Here is a 15,590-nt window from a genome sequence, read left to right on the forward strand (position 1 = left end):
TCGCTCCCTCCTTCGGGTCGTATGCGTCTCTCGCTCGCTCTTTCTCCTTCTTCACCCCCGCCCCCCCTTGCTGTCCACCGCCAGACGCCGACGTAGCAGAAAGAAAAAGAGATGGCGGCGGCGGCAGCGGCGGCCGAGGCAAAGGAAGCCGCGGCGGGAAGAGCGCGAGGCACCCGCAAGGTTAAGGCGACGTCGCGAGGGCGCCGTCTCGAGCTGTAACCGTCCTTTCCCCTTAGGACGCCCCCCCTCCTACTCCTCCTCCCCCCCGTCCCGTTGCTTGAACCCGCCAGGAAGGCAGCTGCGACTCCCTTCCTCTTCCGAGCGCCTCTCCGCCTGGCGAGGGGGCGAAGCCGGCCTCCCGAGTGGAGCTTCCATCCCTTCGCTATTATGCTGGTACCTCTCGGAAGCGCCGAGAGCGTCCCGGCCGCCCGAGACAGATGCTGAAAACCCTCCAGGCTTCGGCCGCCGTTTCTGCCTGCTAGGACGGCGCCTGGCCAGGACGCCCGGTTGGCTCTCCGGCTATGTATTTCCTCAGCGGCTGGCCCAAGAGGTTGCTTTGCCCCATAGAGGCTCAGGAGCCCCCGCTCGGCATTCAGGCCGACCCGCAAAGGACTTTGTTCGCCGTGTTGTCATCGTCCCAGCTCAGCATCTGGTACAACAGGGTAAGTAAAGTTGTCACCCTATAATCACCACCCTGCCTGGGTTTTTTTTTTTTGTTTTTTTTTTTCTGGCTACCGTCTCCTCCCGAAGCTCTCTCCTGTTTTTTCCTCCCACCCAGCCAGATTGCTCCATACCTGACTTTGGCCTCTTCCACCTCTTATTTTTGAATAGTGAGAAAGAATTTTGTGTGTGTGCGTGTAGATACATATATACCAGTATTTATGTATATACACGTATGAATGTAAATGTATATACATATATATCGGTATATGTGTGTGTGTAGATATAGGTGTCTATGTCTATGTCGTATATATGTATGTATGTATATATGTATATTTCATCTATCTATCTATCCATCCATCCATCCGTCCGTCCATCACTCCCTCATTGGAATGTGATGCTGAATTGGGAAATACTTTGAAAACATGGCTCAAACAAAACTTGTGGCTTTGTTTTGTGGTATGGCTAAGGCGGAACATGTGTGTTAATATTATCCTTTTAAATGTAGGTCTTTTGCCTCTTCTCTTACATCTTCAGATTGACAGCATAGTTTAAATGTATTTTTAGTTACTTAATAGGCTCTAGATGTGTCAGAAAGTTGAGTGTGCAGAGGGATGCTTACTTAAAAAGAAAGGACTTGTTTTGCAGATAAAACAGATTGGTTCTGTTGTAACGTCCTTGGAATTTTTCAAAATTTTCTTTTAAACTTTACTGGTATTTCTTAATCTCAATTCCAAACCTGCCTTCAGGTACATCCAGATAGTCCTCGATTTAAATTTGCTAAGGAGACATTTGCTCAGTTAGCTGTGCCCCATTTTATGACTTTTCTTGCACCGTTGTTAAATGAATCACTGCAGTTGTTAATAACATGGTTGTTAAGTGAATCTGGCTTCTCTATTGACTTTGCTTGTCAGAGATTTGCTACACTGTAACCATCATAAATACATGCCAATTGCCAAACATCTAAATTTTGATCACACAAACAGTGGTCATAAGTGTGAAAAAGGGTCATAAGTCATTTTTTCAGTGCTGTTGTAACTTTGAATGGTCACTTAACTGAATGCTTGTAAATTGACAACTACCGGTAGTTGTAGTGGCTAGAGCATAGGGAAAAAATAATTTCAAGAAGCTGTTCACTTTTTTAAAAAGTAGTAGAATTGCATTCTCAATATTCTCCTAACTTATATCTACATTTGAGGCATATTCCTCTTGATTATCCATTTTGTATACATGTGTCACTTATGAAAAGCAATTTAAGTTTGCATCTGAAATTTTCATAAATTTGAGTTTATTTCATACATTTCTTATTCCGTTGGATATCCGATTCCATGGAAGGAGTAGGACGTGCTGTTTATGTAAATTATATAGAGATGTGTTTAGAAAGAACCAACTAACAGAAATGATGAAGATAATTGAGTGGGTTTAAATTTTGTGTAAGAGTGAAATATCTTTCAATAACAACTTACTAATGACATTTCTAATACAGTATAGTGCTGTATACTCAAATTACTATATACATATGGCGCCCATTCCTTAAATATTTCGGTAATTGAATTTTTAAAATATCTTTTAATGTCCCATCAATCTGTTGATCTAAATTTAGCATCGACACATTTATTTTATAAAGTCCAGAAAGGAAGTTGAATTTTAGTTGTTCCATATGCTTCTAATTCAGTTCATATCTATGATGCAACATTATTTTGCAATCGCAGTCTGTTAGTTCCAGTAGTAATATCTTTGTAAGCAATGGTTTCAAAATGGTCAAGTTAGTGTAAGTCTACAATTCCCTGCAAAGTTATCATTCAAAATAGCAAACTTAAACATATTTATTATACTACTACATATGATTGCATTAGAGTGTCATCTGCCTGAGACAAGCAATGTGTTTTTATATAAGATTTGGTGTTCTATCGAAAACATACCGGTAATACTGGAAGGAAATTCAGAAAACAGTGATTAAAATTAAATGATTGGAGAACCTTCTCTTGGGGTTTCTTAATTTACAAAAAAAGTAGAGGTAGAGTAATAAAAGAAGAGAAATTTAAAAAGTGAATATGAAAAAAATATCATATATAATACTAGAACTGAAGATTAGTGAATCAAATGCAATGGAAGGTATAAGATGAAAAGGAAAATATATAATTATCTACAGTTCAATTTTTCAATGCGTATTAATCATCCACATGGCGTTAAACAATTTAGAATACAGTTCTACATATACTTACTCAAGAATAAACACTGAGCTAAATACCAGAATATCAATTTCTAAATGAACGAGGATTGAATTATGCCATTACATATTAACCTTGGGTTGGCTGTTAGTTGTAAAAGATGAATATAATATATTTTTGTTTATAATTTATAATTTATCATTCTATTTTTCTGGTGAGGAGGGCAAGTTTATAATGCATTTGCAAACATGTAAAATGTATTTATCTAGTACATATAAGGGCTTTGATGATGTAATAAGATTGTTCTTATTTTCTTAAATCCAGTGTAATATGTGCTTTTGATTAGGTTCTTTATGCAAATACAGAAAGGCTTTGTTATCATCAATCTTGTTCTAGTATTTCACATATGCATAATTTTTTAGAAGTTTTCTGTATTTTATATGTCCAAATCCCAATAGTTCTGGATATATTACCAACTTTTATTTTGCTCTTCATCCTGTCCTAATGACTTCACATGAAGTTGTGAATTCTCCTTTGATAGAATCTTCAAACAGAAGTTGGATGGTTATTGTCAGAGTTGCTGTAATAGAGTCTGTTTTGAGATGGTGTTGGGTTGGATGACAACTAAGCCTCTTTCCAGCTCTGATTCTAGGAGTAGATTACCAGCTTGTATAGATAAATGTTTTTTAGAAAATGCCTAGTTTTATACATGTGTCTATAAACATCAAAGGTATCAATACTTATTTGCAATGTGTGTTATGTAAATATGGCATCAAAATGGTAAATAATTTTCAATATTAACAAGAAGCATTGCTGGGAAGCTAATGTTTTCAATTTCTGATATCAGATTAGAAATTGCCCTTTTTAATTGCAATTGGGATGTTATTAACAATGGAGCTATTTTATGTATATGCTTTGTTATATCCACTAGATAAAATATCACTGAAATGAATTAGATCCAGAGGCTTCTGTCATTAAAGTAAGAAATGGAAGCAATATCTAATAATGATTTTGGGCCCATTACATAGGAACACTGCCTTGAGTTGTGGGATTTAAACAATTGAAAAGAGGAATCTTTTCCATTTCTTTGGAAAAAGACAGTAAGATTATCTACTCTATTAAAATCTAAGACAGTAGAGGGAAAGGAATAGGGTCAGTGCAAGAGCTAAATTAAGATACTTAATATGACGTTCAAGTTTCAGTTTCCAACCCTTTTGGGCCAGTAGGTGGATTTGGAACTGGGCCATAGTTGAACTAAATAAAGGGGCCAACATCAGAGAACTATTAACAGATCACTAAATACTGTTGTAATGAGCATGGTGTGTGCCATTTTTTGAAGTCAAGGTGTTGAGGCTAAAGATAATTTAGCAGAATGGTTCTAAACTGTATGAGTCATAACTACAAATACGCAGAAGATACGAAAAGCTTGTTAATAATCAGTAGCATCTTCAGATAACTATAGCTGTTAGAGGAAAAAGTTTGTTAGGCTTATTCTCTATTCCACCTTTCTTTCAGAAGCTTATTTCAGCCTGCTACATTCCAAATTATTTCAGAAGTAACTCCCATAATGGAACAAAGCATTTAGTGAGCTTGTGGGTACTCCCCTTTCTATGTTTTAATTAACTCCTGCTGCTAAGACACTAAGTCATGCATGGGATAAGGCAAGAGTCCCTTCATTCATGATGATTCTTACCTAGTTACAGTTTAAAGCTACTCGGTACCGGGATCACATTGGGATTTGTGAACCTATCTGCATGTCTTTCAAAGTTCCTCCACTTTACCAAGGGTTTTACAGTTGTTTGCCTCAGGATTTCTATAGTGAGAAGATCTCTTCCTCTGAGCGTGCCTGTTTCTGGGATGCTGGTGGTTGAGGCTACTAATTCCAAAGCTGTGGCTAAATAGGACAGCTGTTATCCCATTTAGAGACTAAGAGGAGCTCATTTCATGTGGCAGGTTGTAGTTGCTTTCATTGTACATTGCCTTTATTTAGCAATTTAAAACTCCAGTTCAACAGAGCCAGAGTTGGAGAAAAAATACAAATTCTTACAATTTGTATGTCATTCTACTGAAGACAGTTGGATTTGAAAGTTATAGATATTAAAACAGGATCCCTGAAAGATCCTATTCCTCTTACAGAATTATTTTCTTACCTACAAAAACCACTCCTTATATTTTTCTTTACCAATTATGTATTATTAATAACAAGCTTTTCTTCCATTTTTGTTGAAATTTTGGTAAGTGGAAAAAGGATTTTCTATGCAATCTAGTAGTTTCACAAGTCCCTCCATAGCACATTTTCCATTTTTTCCATTTTTCAGGTACACTATTCATGTTTATGAAATCCATACCATTCAGGGGGCATTGCAAGATTGATCCAGGGTTTATAATGAACTCTAACATGTTAAGGTCCCTCAGTAGTGCTGAGCTGACTTTCCCTTAAATAAAACTGTTCTATTACCCTTTCCCTACATATTTATCTATCTATCTATCTATCTATCTATCTATCTATCTATCTATCTATCTATCTATCTATCTATCTATCTATCTATCTATCTATCTATCTATCTATCTATCTATTTGGAGTTTTTATATGCCACCCAATCCCAAAGGACTCCGGGCGGCTTACAAGAAATATAAAAAGCACATAACGACAAAACAATTTAAAACAATTCATACATTCATTCTAGTCGGGGCCGGACCTCAACAGTGAGGTCAACAGCCCCAGGCCTGCCGGAACAGCCAAGTTTTTACTGGTTCCAAAGAGTCGGAGCAGCCACCAAGAAGGCTCTCCTCCGAGGGCCCGCCAGCCAACATTGTTTGGCCGACGGCATCTGAAGGAGGCCCAATCTATGGGATCTTACTGGCCGCTGGGAGGTATGTGTCAGCAGGCGGTCTCGAAGGTATCCTGGCCCTAAGCCATGTAGGGCTTTAAAGGTAATAACCAACACCTTGAATTGAGTCCGCAGACCAATAGGTAGCCAGTGCAGCTCACGGAAGATAGGTGTAACGTGGGTATACCTCGGCACACCCAATATCGCCCGCGCAGCCGCATTCTGAACTAACTGCAGTCTCCGAACGCTTTTCAAGGGTAGTCCCATGTAGAGCGTGTTACAATAATCCAGCCTCGAGGTGACAAGGGCATGTGTGACCATTAGAAGCGCATCCCGGTCCAAATAGGGCCGCAATTGGTGCACCAGACGAACTTAGGCAAAGGCCCCCCTGGTCACAGCCGACAGATGATGCTCCAATTTCAGCTGCGAATCCAGGAGGACTCCCAAATTGTGAGCCCTCTCTGAGGGGGCGTAAATTTTCTCCCCCCAGGGTTAAGGATGGACTGTCTAAACAGTCCTTCGGGGGCAACATCCAAAGCCACTCAGTCTTATCGGGATTGAGCACAAGTTTGTTCGCCCCCATCCAGACCCTAACAGCCTGCAGGCATCGGCACGTCACGTCCATCGCTTCACTGAGCTGGCAAGGGGCAGAAAGATATAATTGAGTATCATCAGCATACTGATGATACTTTACCCCATGCTGTCGCATGATCTCACCCAGCGGCGTCATGTAGATGTTAAATAGGAAGGGGGACAAGACCGAACCCTTCGGCACACCACATTAGAGGGGCCTAGGGGTCGACCTTTGCCCCCGACCAACACCGACTGTGACCTGTCAAAGAGGTAAGAGGAGAACCACCGTAAAACGGTGCCTCTCACTCCCACTTCCCCCAGGCATCGCAGAAGGATACCATGGTCGATGGTATCGAAAGCCACTGAGAGGTCAAGAAGCACCAGGATAGAGGAATATCCTCTATCCCTGGCCTGCCAGAGATCATCGATCAGGGCGACCAAAGCAGTTTCCGTGCTGTACCCGGGCCTGAAACCAGACTGAAAGGAATCTAGATAATCCGTTCCATTCAAGGTCCGTCGGAGTTGAAGCGCCACCACCTTCTCAACAACCTTCCCTAAAAAAGGAAGGTTGGAGACGGGACGATAGTTTTTCAAAACAGCTGGGTCCAGGGAAGGCTTCTTGAGGAGGAGTCTTACCACTGCTTCCTTTAATGGTTGCGGGAAAAACCCCTTCTGCAAAGATGCATTGATAATCATCTGGAGCCAGCCTCGTGTCACCTCTCTGCTGGTCGAAACCAGCCAGGAGGGACACGGGTCCAGTAAACAGGTGGAGGCACTCATCGCTCCCATGGCCTTGTCCACTTCCTCAGGGGTGACAAATTCAAACTCATCCCAAAAAATCTGATTAAGACTAGCCCTCAGCATCTCGTCTGGTACTGCCCAAGCGGAGTCCAGGTCTGTCCGAATCTGAGTGATTTTATCCAACAGAAACTGAACAAACTCCTCAGCTCTTCCCTGCAAGAGTTCCCCCGCCTCCTCGCCTTTCAGGAGGGAGTGGGTCACCCTAAACAGGGCGGCTGGGCGAGATTCCGCAGACGCAATAAGAGCGAAAAAATGCGTATATTTAGAGTGGTACCATTAACTTCTGATAATTGTTCATGTCTGTACTTTTCTGTGAGCTGTCTTCTGAACCTCTCTAAATTTCCAGTTTAACCAGGAAAAAAAACCATTGCAAGAAAAAACATTTGCAACACACAGGAAAAACCCAGGCAATTTGCCTCATATTGTCTAGCAAAAATGCCCACCATAGCAATAAGAAACAAAATGGGCATGTAGGCACACATATAAAGTAAACACACATTACAGCAACCCAGACAAAACATTTCAAAGACCAAATATTCTCTTGTATTGGTAAAAGCCATTCCTGTGTATTCTCTGCTACCTCTAGCTTTTTTTCCTGCCCATTTGCTAAATATATGTTGCCCATATACACATGAATAAAGACAAACAAGGTAGGGTGGTAACCTCAGAGGAAACAACTTCTACATTCAAGTGCTTTATAAGCGCTTTATCTTTGTGATTTTCAAAAATCCAGTGTGAGCTTGAATTTTTTAAATTGATCCATAAGAGAATTGGTTAATATATAACATATGATTATATATATAGGCATTTTGTTTGTATGCTTATTACAGTGCTCTGCTATGACTCTGTAATTTCCTGCCATTGACAATGCATATTTAATGAGCTGTACTGTACAACACATGAAACAAAAAATAAAGCATATTTCTGAAAAAATTCACTTGCAAGCAAATTGTATAAGAGAATTTTACATTAGAATTTGTATATTGTATATTAGAATTTTACTATAATTTCTATTGAAGGAGAAAATAGTGAAATGAAGTACAAGTATTTCTGATTGGGCGAAGTCATTACAGTAGTACAGGCAGTAAACACTGCTCTTCTTAAATGCTGCAGCCCTCTTTTCCCATTATGCTGCTTTCCTCGGCAGCTTATCTTCTGCAACAAGTTGCCATTAGTTACTGCCAAATATTATAGGCAAGGTTGTGCTTTAAACTCTATATCAGCCTTTCCCAATTGATGCCTTCCAGGTGTTTTGGATTATAGCAACCATTGTTCTTGACTGCAGGCCTTAAATGGCAATGGAAGTGGAGGAAATGGTAATTGTAATTCAAAACAACTGGAGGGTACCAGATTTAAACAGTTTGAAGTAATATTATTGCAACAGCATATGCCAGAATACCAGTATCTTAATATTCCATATCTTCATTTTAAGATATGACCTTTCAGCTGAATTCCTATCAATGAAATAAATGTATTTGAAGCATAAAGATAAAGGGGTTAGTGCATTTATGATGTGCTGGCATAGTAGTTTGGGGTTTCTTTTGGCTTGAAGAGTTTAAAAACTAAATTTTTTCACACTGTTAAATTTCATGAGTTACAATGAGAATCTATATTTATTATTATTTATTTTATTCATGGCACAAATCCAATGGACTCTGGATAGTGTATAAAAATATAAAACAAAGCATAAACATGGCTAAAAACATTGAATCAGATGTACGGCTCCAACTAAAACGATGTAATAAGCAGCAACATCTACAAAATAGGGACCTTAAACAAATAATAAACATTGTCCCCAGATCTGCAACCAAAGCCAGGTTTTCAAGCTTTCCAGACTTATAGGAAAAAAAGTGCCACCCTTGTCTCTGAGGGAATGCTGGTCCAGAGGATGGGACCAAAAGGCATGCTTCCTAGGTCCTACAATTTAACGATGGGGAGCTGGAGCATACTCATTTTGCTGGAACATACTAGTCAGGCAGAAACAATTGGAGATAATCAATTTTTCAGATATCCATTTAAAAGATTAAACATGCAGATATTACTCAGGTTATTTATTTGAATATACTAGAAAGCAAGCCATTACAATAAAATTAATAAGTAGTTGAATTTATGATCATAGCTTTTCTATCTATTGATTGTAGAATCTGTGATGGAAATACTCCACATATAGCTAGCCTTGTTTAGAAAAATAGCATAAATCTATCCAGATATCTAAAAATAGTGCAATTATTTGAAAAGTAAATTATTCAAGAAATTATTGTTTTGTAATAAAAGCAAGTTGTTGAATGGTACTTTATTTTTATTTATATATTCATAAATGAAAAAAACCCATAGTTTTGGCATACATACTATGTTTGTTTTACAATCTTTTAATATACTCCTGGGACCCTTCAAATTGATTCTGGAAGTATGTTATTGATACCCTAGGGAATTTATAAATTAGCATCTTGGTGAAGCATCAGCTTACTTTCCAATGTTTCTGGTATCTAGTTTAGATCTGAAATTTTGTGCTGCAAATGATAGAAATCAAACACTATTATAAAACAAATTCCCGAACAAATGCTCAGCCATTTGTTAAAATAAACATTTCTGAGCAAAATAAAATGTTCTGATCTTTCCAAGTCTGAGAATTGTAATGCAACATTAGCTTTTATTAATACATTTCTCACTTTGGAATGATTAACTATTCTATCTAAATTGACCCATTTGAATGATAGCTGTACATCTTGAATAAATCTTTAAAACCAATAATAGTGCATGAGCCATATTTTTAAAGCAGAACGTTTTAAGGCATCGTGCTTAATTTATTACTTGCCAAGTAAGTAAGATTATATTGTGGTTTTGAAATAAGGAACTCTTAGATTTTCCTAGCCACAATTCTTAATTAGTTTGCTAAGAGGGAGCTTCTTAAACATGTTAATATATGCTTTTGGTATAATGCATTGAATTTAGGTATAAAACAACATCTTAGAAAATATAAATAAACAATGATTTTTACAGTTCTACTGTAGTTGTCTTTAAAAAGAATTAGGTAGATATGCTATCACTTAAAGTGTATAAAGCTGTTTGAAAGAATTGAATTTATGAAAGTAATAGGTAGTAGATTTAACTTTGTTAAAAAAAGATAACATTGAAATATAAAATAATGTAACTATTGTGTACTATCTCTCTTCCTATCCCAGCCCAGTGTGCTAATTGTAAGCTACAAAGAAACACTAAAAGCTGTGTCGCAATTTGGACATTATGACCAAGCTGAATGGAAGCCTGACAGTACCACGATAGCTGTTTCGGTAAGTAAAGAAACTTGTATAGAGACATTTTATGACTCTAATAGGCATTTCACATAACATTTTATTGAAACAGATAAAAAATAAATTAAAAAATAAATTTAAAATGTATGTATGTATGTATGTATGTATGTATGTATGTATGTATGTATATATATATTGTTTAGAGCAACCATGATCTGAGAGTCAGATGCCATCTCTTTAAGCTGTCATCAGTTAGGGCTGTTTTCAAGGCTATCACAAAGTCCTTTGGGCACTCTTTTTTGTCTTTCCTCCAAATATGTTGGATAAAGTATTTAGTGTCCTACGATTCCAGCAACAACTTGTCTAAATACATCTGAATTTGTGGTTGCATTATGCTTCATAAAACCATCATTCTTCATAAAGACATACATTCTGAATTTTGGTATCTCATTCAAACGTGTATTCACATCTTTAAATTGTATTAATCTTTGTAATATATTAAATACAGCAATAGTAGGACAACCTCTTACAGGTGACCTATGCTTACTTCATTTTCTGCTAAGATTTGAAATGCTTTATTTTAATTGTTTAATATATTCCTGCAATTTGTCAGTTTAATCCTGAGGTTCTCTGAATGATGCACAGGGAGATTTTGAGGCCACAGTTATCCTCCCTTGTATACTTGCTTGATTGGCTAATTTTATTCAGAATCATAGTTGGCCATTAGCTATTTTTTTACTTGTTACATTCCAAAGCACTATTTTAAGGCTGTTTTTATATATATTTGTGTCAAAGTTGTGAAAACATTTATTTTTTAAAAAAAGAATGGCAAGATTAATTTTGGATTGCTTAAAAAAACCTGATAGCATTCTTCTGGGCTGTTGTAGCTTTCCATAATGATAATTGCTATTTTTTTGGAAGAATCTATATCTAAACCTATATCTGTTTACTTATATAATTTCCAATGAAAGTTAACGGTAGCTTCTTAAACTTATACAACCGAATATAAAATAATAACGTCGGAATAATTGTTACAGAATAATGTAGGCTAAATGTCAAATTCAGCCTTTTTTCATATCAGTACAGAACTGAGCCTTGTAACATTATCAACTTGTATGGCAAATGGAACACAAGAATGTGCATCTAGGCTGATGTCAGGTTGATACTTCTACATAGTATTGTCTTACACTTTCTTGTAGCATGACATAGCAAATGAATAAATTATTTAAATACAGAAAATGGTAAAGAATGCAAAATTAAGTAGACAGTGCTATCTTGTTCCTTTTGTTTCTTTCAAACACTGAATTTAATTAGAACATAATCTGGAAATTGTAATAGATATATAAACACATATGTCTATATTTGGATTCATAGTAGTTTTGCATCAAATATTAAAGAAAATATTACTAGGAGCAGCTGTGGAAATATGTTTTCCTTCTCCATCTTATTCTTAACTGTAAAACAGGAAACCATGCTTGGAAAGAAACCTGAAACCTTTATATTTTTTTCTCCTTCTGTCTTTGAGAAATATGTTAAATTATTTAAAAAAGGAATCTAGTTAACATTCTTTTAAGTGCCTGTTTTTGATTTAGAGTCCATATTAATTAAATTTTTGGGGAAAATACTGATTAGTATTGTGGGCAGTTACCCATCAAATGTGGAGGTTACAATTAAATAAAACAACATATTGAAACTAAAGAATGAAAATTCAAAAATCAGGTGTTCAAACTGTGATATTGTGTGCTCTCTCTCTCCCCCTCCCTACCCCATATAAACTCTGCCTTTTAAGTACCTGTCTGTCTTAAGGTTTTCTTAAACTTTTTTTTTGTCATTAAGTCAGAATTAATATTCTGACAGTATTAACAGTGTTAAAAGAAAGAATGCTCAATTTATGTGGTCAATAAATATAATACATTTTGATTTGATTTGATTTGACTTACAAGCACTGTTCCCTCTAAGGTGCGCGGCTGCGCGGCCGTGCACGTGTCAAGAAAACCCCGCGCAGCAGTTTCAACTGCCGCGCAGTGATTTCTGCCAAAGCAAACACATGCACACACACACACACACACACACACACAGAGAGAAACAACAAAGATGAGGTTTGCATAATTCCTGTTCTCGTGGCTGAAGATAAACAGCTGCGGCTTCCCAGTTTCCACCCTTCCTTGCGCCTTTTATTACCGTGCGAAAAAAACATTACAGTTTTACAAACCGTAATCTGTGGGCTAGAGGAGAATTTCCGCTTAGGAGGGGGTGGGATAGGGGTCGAAGGGGCGGGGCAAGGGTGAAGACCGGGCGCTATCATTGGCTGAGCGAAGGTACCATCCGTTGCAGGTGCAAATGCTCGTTTTGCCCAGCACCGCTTTTGCTCCAGGAGCGCCGCCTTCGTGTCCTTCGTGCTGGGGACTGCGGGGGTGAGAAGCACGAGGGGGAAAGGGTGCGAGTCCCTCGCGAGTCTTTCTGGGGCCCTGGGCGGAAAGGGAGCGGGGTCTGAGCCTGTCACTGCCCAAACACGCGGCAACCCCCTTCAGATCTTCCCCCAAAACTCTATGGGGCGAAGATGGAATCGATCGGTAGCCTCGCAAGCAAAATTAGCGAGGAAGGCATCGCGGTGGCTGCATTCACACAATGGGGTAACCAGGACATTTGAGCACTACCATTGCCCGGTTGTGGGCAACGTCTCCCTAGGAGCCCTCCCTCCCTCCCTCCCTCCCTCCAGGGCCCCCGGAAGACAACAAGGGAACAGCGCTCTTTTCTCTCTTCTTCACGGCCCGAACCTGGTGGATCTTGTAACTTGACAGCTTTAAGACTTGCATGCTTCAATGCCAGAGTTTCTGAGCCAACATGACTGGAGGAGGAATTCTGGGAGTTGAAGTCCATAAGTCTTAAAGCTGTCAGGTTTGAAGACCCCTGAGGTTTTTTTCTAAAGGGTTAGGGGTGTGAGGGTCTTGTAACAACAGCTTTAAGATTTGCGTGCTTCAAATGCCAGACTTTCTGAGCCAACATTTTGGTTGCTAAGCAGGAGCGTTGTTAAGTGATACTGATATTATATAACACTTTTAATTAAGCGGATACCTTGAATAAACATAACTTTGAGTTTCAAATAATACTGATTTCATTGTTGACTTAGGTGACATCTGTGAAAAAAATTCAGGTGCTCAGGCATGAAAATATGCCGCTCAAACACTATACTTTTTTGCTCACACTGAAAAAAAATTAGAGGGAACATTGCTTACAAGTAGACCTTGAGTTATGATCACAGTTGGCACTGAAACTGCTGTCATCAGTTGGTGTGGTCATACACCGAGACGTTACATGATCACACTGACTAATGACAGCAATCCTGTTGCTTCGCATTGTAGTCATTAACTGAGAATTGTGGGTCATTAAGCAAGTATCCATTCCAATCAAGACATTCTGGCCTTGGTCCGTCAGCTTTTCCAGTAACATGCAACCATAGGGTTACATGGGGGCATTGCAATGGCTATAATTTTGGGCATGGATCATAAGTCTCTTCATTCAGTGCTACCATAATTTCAAATGGTCACAGAAAAATGGTTGTATCCGAGGACTACCTGTTTTCATTTTTTTCCCTTGAGTACAACATTCCATATGTTTTAAATATATGGAGTTTAAATTACTGACAGCTCTGATTTTTTTGGAAAACTTTTAAATCTATGCATTTTTTAATTTTGTCTATCTTAACTTTCAGACTGCAAATGGATACATATTATTTTTCAATCTTATTTCTGCAAGAGACAAATACCTGTATGAGCCAGTCTATCCCAAGTAAGTTTTGCTGTAAATCTTTTATTTGTTCCACTGTACAGGGCTACATGTATAATACCACAGAAACAAATTTCTAGTTGCACAATAGGAATTTTCTTTTATTTTTCTTCCTGTCCCTCCCTGATCTTTTTCAGTACTTTAACATTTTGCTAAAAATATTATTTTTGATCCAGAAAACTATTCATATGGAAAAATATAGGGAAAGAAAAAGAAATTGGCTTTTTGTATGACATAAAATATGGATATATTAGTAATGTGTATAGTATACATGTCAATTTTTTTTTACTCCATAATATGAAAAATTAAATCCTGTTTTAACAGCAGGAGCTTGAACATTCTATTGAATAAGTGTAAATAAGAAAAAATACATATCGGGATCAGTTGTCTAGAGAAAGGATGGACAGGTCTTAAAGTGTATTCAGAAGTTGGTGGTGGTTTCTTGGAAGTGGTTTGTTGGTTTGGTGTATTGGAAGTGGTTTGTTGTTGGCAGAGGTTTGTTGTTCAGTGTATTCTGAAGTGTTATGCAAATTAACCAACACCTAGTTACCCTCAATAATTGTCATGTTAACACTTCATATGAAGTGTTACATTGTAATAAAGCTTTGCTTTCAAAGCTATGATGACCTTTGATGGCATAGAAATGATACTAAGCCACTATCTTGAATTAACTGCATCTAAGGCAAATTAATTAATTTGGGGATATATAAAACTCCTCAGTTTGGAATAGTTCAGGAGAACTTTGGAACATTCTGTAATTCTTCCACATCAGACTAAACTTTTTCCAGGATCATGCTGTGCCAGGGATGATCTGTAGTTGAAATGGAAGATTTAAAGAGTTTTCCAGAATTGTTTATGAAGCAGTGAGCTCTTCAGCATCCTTATAATGAAATCTTAGTTGAACATTTTAATATTTACCACTTGGTTCCTTAATTTGTGTATAAACAACAAGTGAAGTTTTAGAACTCAATCTGCATTTAAAAAAATCAATTTCATTTAATAAAAATCTTCCATTGTATTTTGATCATTTTGTTTTAACTTCATTTTAATAAACAGAATTCTATTAATTTTCTTCTTTCACTGTTAAGATATTAGCTAATTTTCAGGGAAGTAAGCTACCATAAATAATGTGAGAATGTAACAACTCCAAATATTCCTTTTCCTAATATCAAATTGTATCCTGTGATTTTGAAAAATAGTTTCCAGCCCAAAATTAAATACTTTATGCTTTTGATTAAAACTTTACTCATCTTTAGAAAGTCTTCTTATCACTGCTGCTTCTAATGATAATACTGTCAATATTGGAGGAAAAACTTGTAAATCTATTATGAAAAAATGTCAATAATTTCATTCTTTGGAAATGCTATATGTGAAATATACAAAGTTATGTTTATGATATGTTTATGACAGATACATATTTTGTTCAGAAATGCTTGATAGATAAATAGATTTCTAAGAGTATTATAAAACGTTTTTGCTGACAGTCTCTCATATCTCCTTATAATAGAATTATAATT

General features: G+C 37.4%; 1 protein-coding gene across 1 annotated transcript in view; it reads left to right on the plus strand.

Annotated features, from left to right (window-relative positions):
* RIC1 (RIC1 partner of RAB6A GEF complex) overlaps positions 1 to 15,590 on the plus strand; it is a 56,032-nt gene continuing 40,442 nt past the window's right edge. Inside the window, exons 1-3 of the mRNA XM_087716041.1 lie at positions 1 to 662; positions 10,219 to 10,326; positions 14,000 to 14,076. Coding sequence (XP_087572167.1) covers positions 522 to 662; positions 10,219 to 10,326; positions 14,000 to 14,076 — 326 coding nt within the window. The 5' untranslated portion in view covers positions 1 to 521. The remainder of the gene's footprint in view (positions 663 to 10,218; positions 10,327 to 13,999; positions 14,077 to 15,590) is intronic.

This window comes from Thamnophis sirtalis, unplaced genomic scaffold (genome assembly GCF_051295495.1).
Source record: "Thamnophis sirtalis isolate CommonGarterSnake01/CBP01778 unplaced genomic scaffold, rThaSir2_p1.2 scaffold_5, whole genome shotgun sequence".
Taxonomy (NCBI): Eukaryota; Metazoa; Chordata; class Lepidosauria; order Squamata; family Natricidae; genus Thamnophis; species Thamnophis sirtalis.